The sequence below is a fragment of the Colletotrichum lupini genome, chromosome 3 (assembly GCF_023278565.1).
Source record: "Colletotrichum lupini chromosome 3, complete sequence".
NCBI lineage: Eukaryota > Fungi > Ascomycota > Sordariomycetes > Glomerellales > Glomerellaceae > Colletotrichum > Colletotrichum lupini.
Genome location: NC_064676.1, coordinates 2382356 through 2399563, shown reverse-complemented (window position 1 = coordinate 2399563; position 17208 = coordinate 2382356). Strand labels below are relative to the sequence as shown.

Below are 17208 nucleotides of genomic sequence, written 5' to 3'. Positions count from 1 at the left end.
GTGCAGAATGTTGCCGCCATATTGCGTTGCTTTGCGCAGCTCTAGTAAGGGCTTTTGGGAGTGGAAGGACCGGGAGTGCGTGAGCGCCGAGCAGGGCTCTGACTTTTTGTCTTGGGACCACGAGGTCCAGATCCCAGGCCGCAGACCGCGATTTGATGGGATATTTCGAGCGTGAGATGGGGTTCTTGAGTTCAAATATAATGCACCCATATGCATGAAGGCTGCAATCTGGAAGGCCCTCGCCCTCTTGCTTCCCTCGTCTTCTCATCTTTTCCCTTTCCACCCTCGTTTTGTTGGTATTGACAGGTTATAGTTGTTGGCTCTTATTGTTCGGTCTCTACTCCCCCTCGTCTCCCCTTTCCGGCTCATCCATCATCGCAAGTTCGCAACAGCATCCTACTCTTGATGATGCTCTTGGGTTGGCTGAAGCGGGTCGGCTACTGAATTGAAAACCCACCCTCGCAACAACGGCAACTGGCCAAGCTATCCCCACGTCCGGTATATTAAAATTACGGCACAACGACCTCATGAAGGCCAAGGTTGCAACCCCCTTTTGTCCGTTGAAATAAAAGGTGTGGCCTCGTCGTTCAGCCCAACTTTGGTGGTAGGACTGCGGCTGAGAGGAAGAGAGCGCAAAGAGTCGGTAAGAGCAGCAGCATCAGCATCAGCATCAGCAGCAGCAGCAGCAGCAGCAGCAACACGACGGAACTCATCGAGGTTTGGACGGCACGTGGAACGGTCCGAAAGAGACGAACGAGACGACAGAGAATAAGGAGAAGAACATCAGTCGACTAGATATATCGGCAAGCGACGGTCACGAACCTCGGATCATGGACGGCACAATGATCAGCGGACGTCAGTACTACGAGATCCCGCCTGCGGGCCAAGCGATCACGACTTCCTACAAAGGCAACCGGCGGTTCGATCCCGACTACGGACTCGACTACGGGCACCACAGCTACGCTATCGAACAGAAAGACTACCGGGCGGCCCGGGCAGTCTCTGGCAGTGGCCTTGGGCCAGCGGGTGCAAGGCAATCGCTGTCAGCGCTGGACGACAAACGTGCCAACGAAATTCGACATGGCGTCTACGCACACGTTTTCCTGGATGTCAAAAATAGCAGCAAATCAGAAGCTCCGTAAGTCTCTCTTTTCTAGTGGCTGGCCCCATCTTTCAGTTTTCAACACTATCGACGACTGCATTTTCCCCATCGTTCTATGTACACCACTGGTTCCACGTACTGGCTCCTCTACTGCGTCGTTGATTCGCTGGCCTGTTTGTTCTACTGCTTCTTGTCGCGCGCCTTTTTTTCTGTTTAACCACTTTACTTTGCATCGTTCCGCTTGGCCTCGTATTCACTGCTGCAAATTTATTTTTTCCTCATTCACGCGATCCGTCACCTGCTGCGTCTGGGATTTCGTTCCTGCACGGCTCGAGATGAGATGGCGATGGCGCTGGGCTGTGGTTGCTCGTTTTGGCTCATCCCATTTCCCCGTTTCTACATCACCCTGGCCATATTCTTTGGCTGTTTCTTCCTCTTCGGAACTGTTCTGCTTCTGCCCACATGAAGCACATCGATGACGCCTCGGCCCACGGCTCGCGAGTGGGAGTCGCGTCGTTCGACCGACGAAAGTGCTGAATGGGGGCAGCCCCACGCCTCATTTATTATCGATCCCGAGCCTTTCTTTCCAAGTGGATCCGGACCCAACGGAGGCTGCTTTAGGAAGCGTCCTCCAGACGTGGAAATCCGAGATCTTTTCTCTAGTGTCTATAGCTCTTGACACCGCGGGCACGCTTCTGGCAAGACCGGCAGATACGGATAGGCACTCGGCCCTACTGCAGGAGATTCCAGCCCGACTGAACAAGCCACTTCCTACGATGCCGTCAAGTTCTTCCGGTTGGTTTGTCCTCAAGATTACGTCCCCACGAGATCCTCCTGCCCAGGCTGGGCGGGGCGGAGACAGAGTTACTTGTCACTTCTGAGATGGGAAATGCATCAACGCACGAAATGGGAGCTCGGATTACTCTGTACCCACGACTTTCCTCTTCCACGTTTTCCCCTGCCATGACCCCTGCATCTCGTCTCCAGCTTCAGTTGAGCGTTGCGGATCCCATGATCGAATGATGGTGCTTTCATCCTTGCGTCGTTATCAAGATTCACCTCCCCTCCCCTTGTTTCGCGGATTCTCAAACGCAGTTTTGGAGGCTTCAGTGTAACTCTTCAGGATGGACGGCTTACGGCTTGCCATCTGCGGGAGCCATCGCAACGGGGCCCGGCAGAACGGAGTGCCTAGAGACCGCCAGGAGCTTGTCCTAATTTCCACCAGGAACAGTGGCGCGCGTCTCTGCCAGTTGCAAAGCAAGGCAGAATTGCGCTGCTACCCGCCAAGCGGCAACGCCACGAGACAAGTTTTGCTTCTCTGCCTCTCTCTGTCCCTCTTCGCGCCGCACGTAGTGTAAGCCCTAGCGCAAGTGCTAAAGTAGGGAGTTCTTGTCATCGCGCCCACGTTGCTGGGTTGCGCGACTCGGCTAGCTCGTCACTGCGTATCTGCACTGCGTTATCCGTAGTCGCCGCCCAACATCGCAGCCTTGGGGCGCTCCTAGTTCTAAGTCCTCGGTAGCTCGAGATACGGCTGATGAGTGTTTCCCCTTCGAGGCGGGCCAACAAGGGCCAAGGGTCAAGGGGGTCTTTGAGGAAGGACGACCCCCAAATCGCTCCCTCACCCCCCCTAGACAATGGGATGGGCGACCACTCATCAGACTCCATCTGGATAGGATCATCAGAGCGAGCGCCGGTCCGGGCACAGCCCACGCACCTCTCTGCCCGCGCAAGCCTCTGTCGAATCCAGGGTGCACTTGCAGATTGCCCAGCGGTAGCCTCTTTGGTGTGTACCGGTGCCGTTCTTTGCGTGTCCTTTTTCGGCTCCAGGTTCTAATTTCCTTCTCTCTTTTTTTTCCCTTCTCTTTCCTCCAAGTCTTTCGTATTAAACTTGACAGAAACCCCCCGTCACGTCACGTTGGCGCCTTTCGCTCTTTTGTTTCTGGGATTTGCTTGTTTCCCGACTACCTGTTCCATTCTTGGCTTGGAACTTTGCCCGCTGCCGAATTCCGTTTGCTGGATGATCCCTGAAGTACCTTCGTACTAACACGACCTGTCTCTTCTCCATAGCAACCCGAGACCTCTTCAACACAAGAGGCGAGCTTCTGCTGCACCTGCTGCTTCCAATTACATCCTCCATGATGGTAACCGTCTGAGAGTCCCTGGTCGTTTCGCTCCGCGTCCAGCTATCTCCGCCTCCGTTTCCGTCCCGTCGTCTCCGCTCATGACCGCCAGTCACGGACCTGCTCCGGCGTACTTCGGCGCTCCAGAATTGTACCACCATAAGGGTGAACAGCAACAGTCTACAATGGCCACGATGGCTACAACAGACCCCGCGCGCTCAAGTCCGCGCATCGCCAGGGTGCCATACGCCTTGCAGACGGCTCCTTTAGATTCGAAGCTCATTTGCGAATCATTACCCACCACGGCTCTCAACAGGCCAAGGAAGCTCTCTCAGGCATCAACCATCACCGTTACGAGTATCAACAGCTCGAGAGAAAGCTTTGAGACACGATCCAGAAGCTCTTCATACGGCAGCCACAGGACAAGCATCGATTCGAGTCCCACTATGTGGAGGCCCGACTACATGTACTCGAGGCCCAGTCAGACGACTGTCTTTAGAAAAAAGGCGAAGCCTGGGGAAATCTTTGCGAAGCTGCCCGGAGAGGTTTTGGAGCTGATCCTGGGCGAGCTCAAAAAGCTGCATCTCGAAAAGCCTACGGAAAGCTGCGCGACATGTTGGATGAGGGATGTCTGCTCGGTTACTCTCACGGCGAGGAAATGGTGCAAGTTTGCGCGAGTGGCATTGTGAGACTCACACCTTCGCCACGACCTCGCTATTTGGCTAACAGCGTTTCTCAGGTATGAAGATATTCAACTCGTAGGAGCCGATTTAGCATCTCAAAAGAAGCGGCATAAAGTCACGTTCGGCTCGCGCATGATGCTCCTTAGACGGACGCTGAGAGCGAACTCGTATCTCGCCGGACTCGTTCACACTCTCAAGGTTCCAAGCCCCCCTACCGGGGTCTTGCTGGAGGACTATCACGATCAGGTTGCCGCGCTGATCATGGCATGTCCTAATTTTGAGCGCCTCATCGGCCTTCACCCCCATTATAACCACTCGTACAGCAAGCTCTTGCATGCGCTCTCGTCGCGCAAGCGCCTCAAGCACATGGATTGGATCGTCGAGCCCTCACCCTTTCAGCGACAACACCGATTCAAGTCGAGCTCGGGTAGTAATGTCGCCGCGATGACCCAGGCAACCTACGATGCTTCCGTCACACCCGGTGACCTGCAACCACACCAGAGTGCGGCATTTCTCGATTTCCACGTCGACTGGGCCCACCTCACGACTTTGTCGATTCACTGCCTCCCCGGCGCTACCCTTACTCCGGATAACCTCATCAGCTCAGCACTGATGCACCTAACGTCTCTGCAGCACCTTTACCTATCATGGATGCCGGTAACCGCCTTTAATGACAGCACCCTGCTCTCACTCCCTCCCTTGCGTACACTTTCACTCACCCACGTACCGGGTGTCACCAGCAGCGGCATTTCTGCTTTGGCTACCCTCCCAACGAGCCAGGCGATCCAGAAACTGACTCTACGCCACACGAACCTCGATTCGCTGCCCGCCTTGGCCCGCATCTTTTCCAACTTTACTCACCTCGAGTCTTTTACCCTCGTCCAGACCTTGGCGCCCATGCTCCCGGAGGACACATTCATTTGGCTCATGCCATACCTTGCCTCCTCGTCCCTCCGTAAGCTTCACTGGGACATCACGAGCAACACGACCCACGCCAATGCCGCCGACTCCATCCTCGCCCGCAGCATCGCCGCCGACGGGTTCCCCTCCCTACGCAGTCTCCGCAGCCCCAACGATCCCGAGGGCATCTTTCAAGCTCTCTGCCGGCCGCAGGAGAGGACAGACAGCGCCAGCGATCGGTTCCGCGGTCCCAACGGACCCGCCCGGAGCTCCTCATTCCCCACCCCCAGCACGACCCACAGCCCCGTCTCGCCGACGAAGCCGTCCCGCTCGCCTACAGCCCCGGCGTCCCCCGTCATGAGCGACGCCCCTCGCGAATGCACCAACCTCCACGTAGCCCGGCTCGCGGCGCAGGCTCGTCTCGAAGCCGCGCGTGCAGCGCTGCCGAGGTTCTTCTTGAACGTCATCGATGAGGACGGCACGGTGCTGGAGAAGTATGGACTGGCGGCCTTCATCGGCACGGTAGAGAGCCGCATCACGTATAACCTGCGTCCTGACCCGGGCGCCAAGGACGAGCGCGGCGGGCTGGTCGAGCTTGCGGATCTGACAGCTGACAACGGCGAGGAGATCGCCGTTGGGCGAGAAGGCTGCCAGGGACGGTGGAACGCGTCTTCGACCGTCTCAGACAAGAAGGATCGGGAGAGGTGGTGGCACACTGAGAGAGGCCGCTGGCAACAACCGGAGCTCGCGTGAAGTGCGAATCAGCCTCACGATGAGCGTCACATTTTATTTCCTTGAACGTCTTTGATGAAACGGCCAATTTCATGATATCCAAATTGTCGCAAGGGCACGGGGGAATCGGGTCAAGATGCCTCCAAGATACCAAACGAAACAGCAGGGAAAGATACACATTTAACGTATATAATGTTTATAACGGTATTCATAACTAAACGGTTACGATGGGCAAGTGGAAGAAAGAGGAGGATGTACATAGAAATGGAAACTTTCAAGTTTGTAGTGTAATACCACACACAATTCAATATCTACGCACGGTCGAAATCCACATTGAACAAGGTCGTTTTACTGAGCTGTCAATTTTTCCAAAGAAAATGGTTTATGAGACAAGGCATGAGAAGGACCATGTGTTTTGGCCACTACGGAGCCAAACCCGCTCAGTCCAAAGAGACGCAAAGGCACGTATCGAGACGGTAGTTTCCATTCACTCGGGTACGAAACACACCTCAACGTAGAAGGCGAAGCGTTTTTGCACTGCCCCATAAGAAAAACCACCGTGTCGCTGTTGCCTGAGCACTCTTGTCTCGATTTACCCTGCCTTACGTGAGGCGAGGTGAGGTCCAGTCGTGGTTGCTGACTGCTCAAAGCTAAGTTTCCTTGGGTTTCGCTGCCTTCCATACGAAAGTCAGCACGCTGGAGTTGAGGACCCAAGCGCCGATTAAAACGTCCAAGGGGAGCCTGCCCGGTTGCAGCAGCCACCAACCCCGCCCCCACCACCAGTTCACACTCTCTGCCCCGTTAAGTAAGGTGTGACTGCCTGCCTATCGGCGTGTCTCCCCCTACAATCGGTAAGCTGCCTGCCCGCCCATCCGCCGCCCGTCCACCCCACCTGACCTCTGTCCAACTTCATGCCATTCCGTCAGCCTGCTTGACCTAAGACGACAATTTAATGCCTGTACATCATTTGGATAACACTCTACACGAACCAGCCAGCCATTCATCTCAGTATTGAGCGGATCAATATCTGCGCGAATACTTGCCTTTTTTTGAACGTATCAACTATCTTCTCGGGCGACGCTTGATCTTTGCTCTGCGACTTCGACGGTTGAACACACACCCCCTGCTTCTCGGTGACCGCTTCCCGGGGGCTTGTGGTTCTACGCTCAACATCTCGCCTCACTTTCCCGGTGTTTAGCGAGCTTCACTCTGGTCAAAATACCAATATCCGGATCTTAAGTGAACTGAGGTCAATATATCAGGACCTGGAGGCCGAGAAAGAGATTGGGAAAAGGCCGACGGCAGTTAACAAGTCTACCGTGAACGGCGGGGCGAACTTGCGCAGGTACCTAGGCAGAATCCGACCAAACCGACACAGCAACCGACAATACGATAAACCTCAGTAGACGAGGACCACCAAGACTTGTGAGAAAGACAAGGGAGCCGGAGATTTCAAAATGTCAAAAGACAAGACCCTCCGCATCTTTTGCTTCGGCGACTCGCTGACGGCCGGATACTCGTCCTACGGGGCCGTCTACCACCCCTACTCCATCGCCCTCACAAAGCTGCTCGCAGTGTACCTGTCCGACACGCAAATCGTGGCGACGGACAACGGCATGCCTGGGGATGTCGTTTCGCAGGGAGCCTTTGCGCAGCGTTTTGACAGCGAGAGTTCGTACTTTTGCCTTTCCATTCTCATTCAGTGTTATTACGTCGCTGCAATGTTCTATCACGACTTCCTCACCCCTCCTCTCATTTCATCTCATCTGCCCGGCTTGCGGGAGATGAAATACTTGCTAATTTCATGTTCTAGTGAGCCAAGCACAATACGACTGGGCAATCATACTGGGAGGCACAAAGTACGTTCAACATATACGTAGATTTCCCGGAAAGCCGCCTCATACTAACGAGATGCACCAGCGACCTTGCATTTAACGTGCCGCCAGATAGGATATTTGACTCACTCCGGGGAGTATACGACTCCGCCATTGCCAAGGGTAGCAAGGTTCTTGCCTTGACAGTCCCCGAATGTGCAACCAAGAGTGAGAAGCTGGATGCCCGCCGGCGACAGCTCAACAACGCTATCCTCACCCATCAATCACCAAATTAGTATGTCCTGCCCTTAACACGTATTCTCTCTCGTTGCGTTTTCCCCATTGTGTCTTTCCGTGTACAGGAGAGAATTACACAGCAAACGTACTAATCGCCAAATACCCAGCCACGCCTTCGATCTTAATCCGAGGATCCCATTCCACGCCCTCACCGATCGGGAGTGCAAAAGATACTGGGACGACGGCCTGCACCTGACACCAGCGGGCTACGACTGGATGGGCACGCACATCGCCGAGGCCCTCCGTGACGTTATAGAGCTCGAGCGCAATCCTCAATCCAAGAGAGCGCGTAGGGCGCGGCGCAACGCTGAGGAGCAAATCTCCTTTGACGAGGAGGACGGCGATCCACACTCGCTCAGCGAGGGTTATGTGGTCGTGCGGATGAGAGACTTGAACTAGATACCTTTTTTTACTTTCAATGCGAATATTGCCTCCAAACCCATGGTTCATTCGCCGTCCTCTCTTATTCAGTCTAGCTCCTGTCTACTACGTAAGTCGGGCTACGTGACTGCTCCATGCTGACGTGCTTCTTCTCTTCATTTGTGATATGCAGTGCGGTCTCTGTTGATCGCATGAATCCCTAAAACGCCAGTGTTTAACCCCCTTTTTTACAACGCCGGTAATGTGTGTGAGTGTGTGTAAAGTTCAGTTTCATAGTAGTAATCCATCTCAAATGACCAAGTTGGCTTCCACGAATTCCTATGGAACTGTTAGTAGGTGGTTCATCGAAGATTTGCAAAACCGCAAGGTAGGGAATAAACTCACGGGAAACTGTTTCTGCAGAGCATTGGTCACGTTCTCAACCTCCTCGGCTACGCTCTGCACATTCGCATCCCACCTCCGCATCTCCTTGCCAACGACGACCTCGGCGCGCCCGCTGCCCTTCTTCCCAGACGCCTCGCCGCCCTCGAACCAAATCACCTCGTCGAGCTGGTCGATCCGGCCGAGCAATCGGCCCTGCTCAATCATGCGCGCCGTCGTCTCCTCGGCCTTTTCGGCGTCCAGGCCGAGCAGGGAGCCGAGCGCCTCAAAGCCAATATTGCGGTACAGCCTCGATGCGCCGAGCAGGTTATGCTCGACGACGGCCTTTGCCAGTACGGTGGATCCGTCGGCCGTGGTGGCGAGCTGGTGCGGCTGCAGGCCCTGAGCGAACTTGTCCACTTCCTCCGGGGCGAGCAGGCGGTCGAAGAACATCTTCTCCAGCATGCCGTGCTCGTCGAGTCCCGCGGAGCGCTCGTCCTTGTATAGCCGGCCGAGGGCGCGGCTCCGCATGGGACCGGCGGGGGCGAGGATGGCGCACTTGACGGCCATGCCGAGGGTGTGCAGGCGCTCCTCCTCTGCGATGGCGGGGCTGACGCTGATCTCGTGGTAGCGGCCGCTGGCGCCGAGGAAGTTGCGCTGCGAGTCGAGGATGCGTGCCATGGAGAGCTTGAAGTGGAGGTCGAGGTCGCGGTCCTGGACGGTGTGCATGATGTTCTTGAGCTTGTTGACGTACGTCTCGGCGGCGGTGGTGTCGTCGACCTCGAGGTAGTTGCGGGCGATGCGGACCCAGACGCGGGCCTTGTCGTCGTTTGTGACTTTGCGCTGGGAGCCGTCGAGGGGGATCTCGGCGAGGACGTTGGCGGCGTCGAGAAAGTCTTCGGCGCTCTCGTGGGCCTCGGCGACGAGCTCGCGGACGGCGGCGGCCTGGTTGAGGAAGGAGGAGGGCTGGGTGGCGAGCTGGGCGAGGGTGTGGTTGCCGACGGCGATCCAGAGGTCGTCGTTTTGGAGGCCGCGGAGGGCGGTGACGAAGGAGGCGAGCAGGGTGCGGGTGGAGACGATGCCGAGGGAGGCGGCGAAGATTGCGTCAAGGACGGCGTTGAGGTCGGACGCGGCTGTCGGAGGGGACGAGAGGGTCTTGATGTCGGCGATGATGGACTCGTAGGCCGGGGCCTTGTCCCCGGGTACCGAATCGGCTTGGGCGAGCCGCTCGGCGACCTTTTGCGAGGGCGCCATGGTTTCGATGTGTGCTGATGTGTGTATGTCAAGCTGTGCGTGATCTGTTGGTGTGAAATATGATCTTGGGAGTGATGCGGCGGGAGGCGGGTGGGTATCTGAGCTTGTGCTTCTCGACGTTGGTTGTTGATCGTCAAGCCGTGGAGCTGTAGGAGCTGAGGTGAGCTCTTGGGTGGTTGTCATTGATAGAGTTAGGCAGGCATGGTGGGGTAAGAGCTTTGAGGGGCCGTTGGAGGGGTGCCCCGGTGCAGGGGCCCACGGGCCAAGGTTCCGGAGCACTCGATTCGATATGCTTCAAAGGGCACCATAACTTCTCCATGCCATTCATACCTATCATGCGATGTGGAGTATAGATGAGATGGGAGTCAAATAATGAAGACGATTGGTCTGAAACAGCACAAATTGAGGCCATCATCACACTCATGACTGCCCGCGAAGTACGATTTGGAGACTCCCGCAATCTGCCTATTGTGCTGTAGATGAGGCATTCTCCAAGTTCTTTTCCTGTGCCTTGGCCTTGCAAAGAATCCTACTTGCAATGGTTCATAGCTGGTTCATCTATATAGGGAATTAGTTAGAGACGGTCTAATGGGCAACATCAGTCAAAAGGCAGTTGAGTATTCCTCTTTGACCATTTACGATGCAGGGAACTTGACTGGCCAGCACATTTCACACATTACGAGCACAACAAAGTCGTTCATTGAACGCAAAGCACGTATATCCTTTGCCCATATTTCAACGCAGTAAACAGTCTTTTCACACCGAGCCTGCTGCAATTGTTCAATACAGCGGCGTTCTCTCCGGAAACCTCTGTAATGTACGACACCACAAACTCTACCAATCAAAATTGCCCCAATAAGCAGATAAATTACAGCCTCTGAATTCGGTGAACCATCGGAAACTAGGAGATTTGGTTTCATGAAGTTAACGTGCTATTTTAGATACCTTGACTTTGGAGGCGGAACATTTTTTTGCAGGTCGGAGTTTTTGGGTAGTCGGGAATTTTTGCCAAACGTGACTTAATACCTTTTCCGTCGATTTTGTCCAGTTAAATTCGCGAACAGGGATGGGTGGGGGTTGAGCAGAGTTATGCAATCATTAAAATTTATGAACACCCTGGTATTGTACAATATCGGCCCATCATCGGCTGATGATGACGAGCGAGCCCTTCTCATCACAGATGTACGCTTTTCTCTCTCTCTCTCTCCTCTTCGTTAGTTTCTCTTCCTTCCTATTTTATATAGAAGTGTCCACCATTTTATTGAATTTGTCTGAGAAAAACCATTGCTTCTCTAGCTAGTGCTGCAGAACAATCGGCTTCCCGGCTTCCCAATTATTCAGGCTTTCCTGGATATTAACCCAGTACCGGAGATTCACCGCCTCCCTCTTGGCCGTCTCGATATCGTCGTGCCGGAACGCCGTCTCGAGCACCTCCTCGCTCGCGCGTATCCTCCCATCATTAGCCTCCCTCTGGCCCTCGAGCTCGCTCTCGACCGTCGCCTCCTCAATCTCCTCACGCGCCTCGAGCACCACCATCAGCAGCTCCGGGTCCTCGACCTTGAGCGTCTCGTCGTTGGCCACGTCGACGCCGCGGAGCGAGAGGAGGTACTGCGCGCGCAGGAGCGGGTTCGACAGCGTCTTGTACGCCTCGTTGATGCGCGCCGACGTCGCCTCCGCGCGCGTCTTCAGCTCCGCCGGGTGCATGTCCGGGTGGGCCTTGGCCTGCAGCCGGAGAAACTCGCGGCGGAGGGCGCGCTGGTCGATGGGAAAGTGGCCCTTGGGCGGCGGGCCGTCGGGGAGGGTGATGGGGAAGAAGTCGTAGTGCGTCTTCGGGATGGTGCTGTCGGGCGTGCTTGAGGCGGCGGCGGTTGGTTCGCTGTCTGGTGTCGCCGTCGCCGGCCGTGTCAGCGGGACGGTCCCGGACATCCACCGCTTCTGGCTGGGGATCGTGGATGAGACTTCAGAAGCCCATCGTGCATGTGTTGTGAATAACGAACTGCTGGCGATGGCCATGGCTACTGCGCCGGATGACCGGGCCACTATCGCTTGTCGCCGGCATTTCGCGCATAGGCGAGATACGTCTCGTACGCCGGTCTGGATTGATGTGCGCATGTTGCTTGTGAACGTATCGCAATTGAGCTTTGATTCTGGTGTATACAACTCGAGATCGTAGCTCAAGTAGCTGGTTCTATGCGATCGTGAGAGTCGTCACTGAAGTGTTGCTCGACGAAATTTACGTATTGCTTTCTGGGGGGCGGATTTGGATGACGTCCCCGTAAAATCATTGCCGCGCCAAAGCGAAGCGAAGCGTCTAGCGCCGAGAGCCGCCCCGACATCTAAGTCCGAAGTCGGGGCATATTCGGGGTTTCTTTTGCACGCTCGCGGTGTTCTCTCCACTGGGGTGAGCCCCGCTTGCAAAGTCCAGTGCTCTCCCGGTCCACTGCTCCAGCAACTCCAAAGCCTCTCCACAGAACGCTTGACCAAAAAGTGCCCTGTGATTCGACGACTGGGTGGCTCCTCTACTGCCCCCAACCCCAGATCAAGCCCCCCACGGGCCTGGTCTCCGACGCCAGACGTACGGGGTAATTCCCGCCGAATGGTTGGCGACTTATTACGATGATGTTCCCGCTCTGTCAGTTGTTGAGATTCTTCTTCATGTTTCCCTTAGGCTGTACTACTAGTAGAGCTCCGAATTGCTAACAAAATGTCCAAGATATTCACTGCTGAAGAAGGTCCGTCTGCCGTGCTTCCCTTGCTGCGATGCTATCGAGTCAATGCTGATACAATTCTCACAGTGGCCAAGCACAACACATCCGACAGTTGTTGGGTGGTGCTCTACGGCAAAGTGTACGATGTGACCGAATTCCTCCCTTCACACCCCGGCGGCTCCAAGATCATTGTCAAGCTTTCCGGCAAAGATGCGACAGAAGAGTACGACCCTATACACCCGCCGGGTATCCTCGAGGAGAACCTCAAGCCCGAAAACTGTCTAGGCACCGTAGACCCCGAGTCGCTAGCGCTGCTACAACCTCAAGCCGCGAAGGCGGAATCCGAAAAACCCAAGGAGGGCCCGCCCAGGCTCGAGACGCTGCTCAACCTCGACGAGATTGAGGAGGCTGCCACAAAGATTATCCCCAAGAAGGCGTGGGCATACTACTTCTCAGCCTCTGACGACCTTTGGACCAAGAGCAACAACGGTCATGTGTACAGGCAGATCCTGCTGCGGCCTCGCGTCTTTGTCGACTGTACGAAAGTTGACACCTCCACAACTCTGCTCGGCAACCACGTAGGACTTCCGTTGTTCGTGGCGCCGGCTGCCATGGCAAGACTCGCCCACCCCGACGGCGAGCGAGGCATTGCGAGGGCAGCGGCCAAGTTCAATGCGATGCAATGCGTTTCGAATAACGCGTCCATGACCCCGGAGCAGATCATTGAGGGTTCCCCTGAAGGCCAAGTCTTTGGATGGCAGCTTTACGTGCAGAATGACAGGGCCAAGAGTGAGGCCATGCTGAAGCGCATCAACGCTATGAAGGACCGCTACAAGTACATCACCTTGACGTTAGATGCACCGTGGCCTGGCAAGCGTGAGCTTGACGAGAAGCAGCAATTCGAGGGATCTTTCGAAGTCGAGTCCGAGTCAAACTCGAAGGCCGAAGAGGCGAAGCGGCCAGGCGGTGGAGGTGTCGGACAGCAGCTGTTCTTCGGCACAGCAGCAGACCTAGAGTGGAAGACAACGTTGCCGTGGCTGGCCCAGCACACCGACCTGCCCATCGTGCTGAAGGGATTGCAGACGCACGAGGATGCTTACCTGGCGGCTCAGTACGCGCCGCAGGTGAAGGCCATTATTCTCTCCAATCACGGCGGTCGTGCTCTCGATACGGCACCTCCCGCCGTTCACACGCTTCTGGAGATCCGCAAGTACTGCCCCGAGGTCTTTGATAAGATCGAGGTCTGGGTCGACGGCGGCATCAAGCGCGGTACCGATATTGTCAAGGCTCTGTGCCTGGGCGCCAAGGCTGTAGGCATTGGTCGCGCTGCTCTGTTTGGTCTTGGAGCCGGAGGCCAAGCGGGTGTCGAGCGGACATACGAAAGTAAGTCTTGATGTGGGAGCCGTGTCATTGTGAACGAATCGCTAACCTTTCGCCCAGTCCTGAAAGCCGAGATGGAGACATGCATGAGGCTGCTTGGAGCAAAGAGCATCAGCGACCTAGGACCTAAATTTGTAAGCGGCAACACCAAAATGGCCAAGATTCAAGACTGTTGTGAGACGTCGGATGCTAACGAGTGCCGCAGATCAACACCCGCGCAGTGGAGAGAGATATCTACGACGGCGAGTCTGGCATCGAGAATAGAGTTAGCCTGTGGGTGAAGTCGAAGCTCTGAGGTAGTGTGGAAGTTCCCCACGACAGGGAAACAGCCGAAGCAAGCTGATCTGACGTTGTGTTTGTAAAACGGTAAAAATTGTTGGGCCAACGTGGGGTAAATGGCATCATTTGGTCACGAAGCCGAGCGTTTGCATGAAGTCCTTACTACGAAGGGTGGGATATGCCTCACGCTCGTAGCAGGATATGCCTGGATCTCTTAGGGCGTTGGGATGAGATGCTGACGGGATAGGAGCGGTCAAGGTAGCTATCGCGGAATGTATATCCGACATCAGTTACGCCACAGCATTACGGTTGTCTTGCTCAATTTGAGTCGTCTTTGTAGAGTCACACATCTTCAGTATAGTATAGAAGCAAGCTGAGGGTTCTGAATTTCTTACGAATTTTAGGCTTCGGATGTCAGCCAGTGTCATCATTGTCATCCTGTCACTGGCTGGTCTGAGATGTCCTGAAACGAAACCCTTGGAAGACTGTAATGGAACCCCCTTCCATTCTTGGGGGGGGATTTCTCGATCCGACGAAGTTTCTCTCATTCGTCGTCCCGAGTCCCGAGAGGCAGAATCCCAGTTGAGAGTATACCGTGGTGGTGGGTAGGCAGTGATGTGCCGCAGCTTTCTCGGTCAGAAACGTCAGGCGGAGCGGAGCGACTCGAGACGAATTACGTCGACATCGTGTCTGATAGGCCAGGGACCGTGGTGAAGAAAAGACGGCGGCCCGGTGTAGGGTGGTTGGGGAGGTAGCGCGATGTGCGTGGTAGTGTGTCTCGTCGCGTGAGGACTTTTTATTACACTATAAACCATAAACTTTGAAGCTTCCATTTCCCCGCTAAGGCCGGTCGCGGTGTAACAGGGATTGTTGTCTCTCACCTCTCTTCCTTAGCTGCCGGTGACAAGTCTGTGTGTTTGTGGAAAAAATAGTCTTGGTCGGATCGGGGGATCCAGCCACAATTACGATGGGCAAAGTTTCCTCCATGACGAGCCATTGGGGTCCCCGCGGGGTATCAATGAGGTGATGGGCAGAAAGGCAATTGTCTTTCCTTTCCATGCATTTCGGCGCCTAGAGTACAAAGGTACGGCCGCGTGGGATGTTGTCGTCTCTGTTCGTCATGACCCTGGTGTCCTGATGATGCACGGAGTACTAGCAGGCTGGCATAAGCTTCTTGCCCAAAAATGAGCTTGGCTGACTCAATCGGCCGAATGTTACGTTGGGGAAAGGCAAAACAACTCAAAAAACGGTACTGCTGATCCGTACAGATAGGTACCTTAGGTAGGTACTTTAGGCCGATATGACCGGTTGAGGGTTCAACTGTCGAGAAGAAGTGAGATAAGGTAAGGGCTGTGTTCAATTGCAGCTCTTCATGAGGCCATTTGTAATGACAGCAGAGAGTATTTAACACGGGAGCAACGTGGACATCCAACCTAATGTTGAGCTTCCTTCGGGTCCGCGAGGTCCGTACCTGTTGATAGTGACTTCCAAGGTGGTGGTGTATGATTCCGGTGGACAAAAAGTCGTTTAGGAAGGACGCCCCACAGTGGCTCCCAACCGACGCAGTAGGTACCTAAGCTCTGAACTTCTGAAGTGCCCGACTCCACCAATTTGTGTACATACATACTCCGTAAGGAAGGCGGGGGCTCTCCAGGTTCCCCCTCAGTAACGGGCGCTTTCTGAGTGGCTCCCCAGGTAGCTAAGATTCTACTAGTGTAAGTCCCCGTCCCCGCTCCTACCCGAAAAATGCCCAGACTCTGGGGGATGCTGGGGGAGAAATGAGTGGGACATTGGCAGGGCGAATGGAGGCGCGCGGGCAAGGCGAGAGCGGGACGTCGACCTCTTCTTGCCTTTCCTAAGGTAGGTAGTGGGAACATTGGGCACCTAAGGCAAGCACGGCTGCACGACAAGGTAGCTCACGAGGGCACAAGGGAAAGAGGGCGAGGCAAAGGTCCTTCCGTATCTCCAAATGTCAATCATTGGCCTTCTGCGTCAAATCTCCGAGCCAATTCATTCTGGCACGTCTGGCTCGACCAATCCTGGCCCATCATCTGCCCATTTTGGCCGTTTACAGCTGCAGCTCCTTTCCGCGCCGCACTGCCTCCGGTTCCTTTCTTTCTCCCTCTCTCTCTCTTTTCTCAGCTCCCCCGTGAAAATTCTGACACTTCGTGACCATGTGATTGTCGACTTCGCCGCGCTACCAATTCTGTCGTTTTCGCGCAAGATGAAGCCAAGACTCGGTGAGATTTCCATCAAAGTCAACCTGACAAACCGTACAATTTGAGAACCTCCATTGGCCCTTCGTATCACACAGTACGATACGGATACCCCCAAGAGGTTCACCAGTGGCACAAAACGAGAGAAGGAACGCCATCAGCCTCAAGGTCATGATACTTTGATTGGGTAGCCGGGGATACCCTCTCCAACGCTAGAAGCCCGCCGGAGTGCCTCCTAGTGGGCGGCGTTCGCACTCTTGAATCCTTGGAGTTGACAACGTCCACTGGTTTACTCGCCTCCACCTTGACGGTTGTCTCATCGAGAGCACCACGGCGTAGAGGACCGCTGCGTTCTTGGCTAGGTATTCACCATTTCATTCGAGGCTATCAAATCTCAGCCAGTCCATCGTCAATTGCCTCCCAACATGATCCGGCTTTCCTCGCAACGGCTGGACCGTGTCTACGGCTCACTTCGTATCCGTCGCCCCTTCACTTGTACACTACAGGGTAAATCTCATCAACACCCCTGCAGGTTAGGCGGGCAAGCCACGCAGGTCGGTATATTGCGCCGTGGTAACGCAGAAGGGGGACCTGTGTAAACACCCAGTCACACACAACCACCCAACATCACTTTCATATGCTCAATCTTGTTCACGAGATGCCGAGGGACCGCACTCTGGTGGCCCAGCGGGATTGTAACTCTGGTGTTAGCGGGCAAGGGGTCCCCCTACCTCTTCCTCGACACACAATGCGGGGCATCCGCTTAGGTAGGAAGATGGTGTCGACCTTGTAGCTCGGCATGCCACCCAATCTGGCAACGCTGCCCCGGTCTGCCCTTGTAATTCGACCTCCCCTCCATCGCAGATTCGGACGTCAAAGATTTGACCTGGCATATTCTTCTGTGTTGGTCTGTGGACAGCCTGCCACGCCTGCCATCTGACTGGCCGATCCGTTCTCTCTCGTTACGCACTCTAGCCATGTA

The 17208-nt window shown here is 55.2% G+C and overlaps 4 protein-coding genes across 4 annotated transcripts; 2 read left to right on the top strand and 2 right to left on the bottom strand.

Moving 5' to 3' along the window:
- Positions 1-7: 7 nt before the first annotated feature.
- CLUP02_05465 (uncharacterized protein) lies at positions 8-8047 on the top strand (the record flags this gene model as incomplete). Its single annotated transcript, XM_049284472.1, has 22 exons — positions 8-171; positions 236-432; positions 534-604; positions 669-1138; positions 1178-1294; positions 1571-1632; positions 1694-1897; positions 1985-2213; positions 2295-2456; positions 2569-2850; positions 3170-3907; positions 3962-5554; positions 5824-6002; positions 6056-6121; positions 6193-6319; positions 6464-6495; positions 6554-6729; positions 6800-6856; positions 6944-7208; positions 7351-7396; positions 7458-7646; positions 7756-8047. The coding sequence occupies 22 exons, from the start codon at positions 8-10 to the stop codon at positions 8045-8047; spliced, it is 5718 nt and encodes a 1905-aa protein (XP_049141615.1).
- A 270-nt stretch (positions 8048-8317) lies between these two features.
- CLUP02_05464 (PCI domain-containing protein) lies at positions 8318-9980 on the bottom strand (the record flags this gene model as incomplete). Its single annotated transcript, XM_049284471.1, has 3 exons — positions 8318-8347; positions 8414-9921; positions 9974-9980. The coding sequence occupies 3 exons, from the start codon at positions 9978-9980 to the stop codon at positions 8318-8320; spliced, it is 1545 nt and encodes a 514-aa protein (XP_049141614.1).
- Positions 9981-10939: 959 nt separating this feature from the next.
- On the bottom strand, positions 10940-11755 carry CLUP02_05463 (Fe-S protein assembly co-chaperone HscB; the record flags this gene model as incomplete). Its single annotated transcript, XM_049284470.1, has 1 exon — positions 10940-11755. The coding sequence occupies one exon, from the start codon at positions 11753-11755 to the stop codon at positions 10940-10942; it is 816 nt and encodes a 271-aa protein (XP_049141613.1).
- A 592-nt stretch (positions 11756-12347) lies between these two features.
- On the top strand, positions 12348-14026 carry CLUP02_05462 (FMN-dependent dehydrogenase; the record flags this gene model as incomplete). Its single annotated transcript, XM_049284469.1, has 4 exons — positions 12348-12375; positions 12439-13734; positions 13792-13865; positions 13937-14026. The coding sequence occupies 4 exons, from the start codon at positions 12348-12350 to the stop codon at positions 14024-14026; spliced, it is 1488 nt and encodes a 495-aa protein (XP_049141612.1).
- Positions 14027-17208: the final 3182 nt, after the last annotated feature.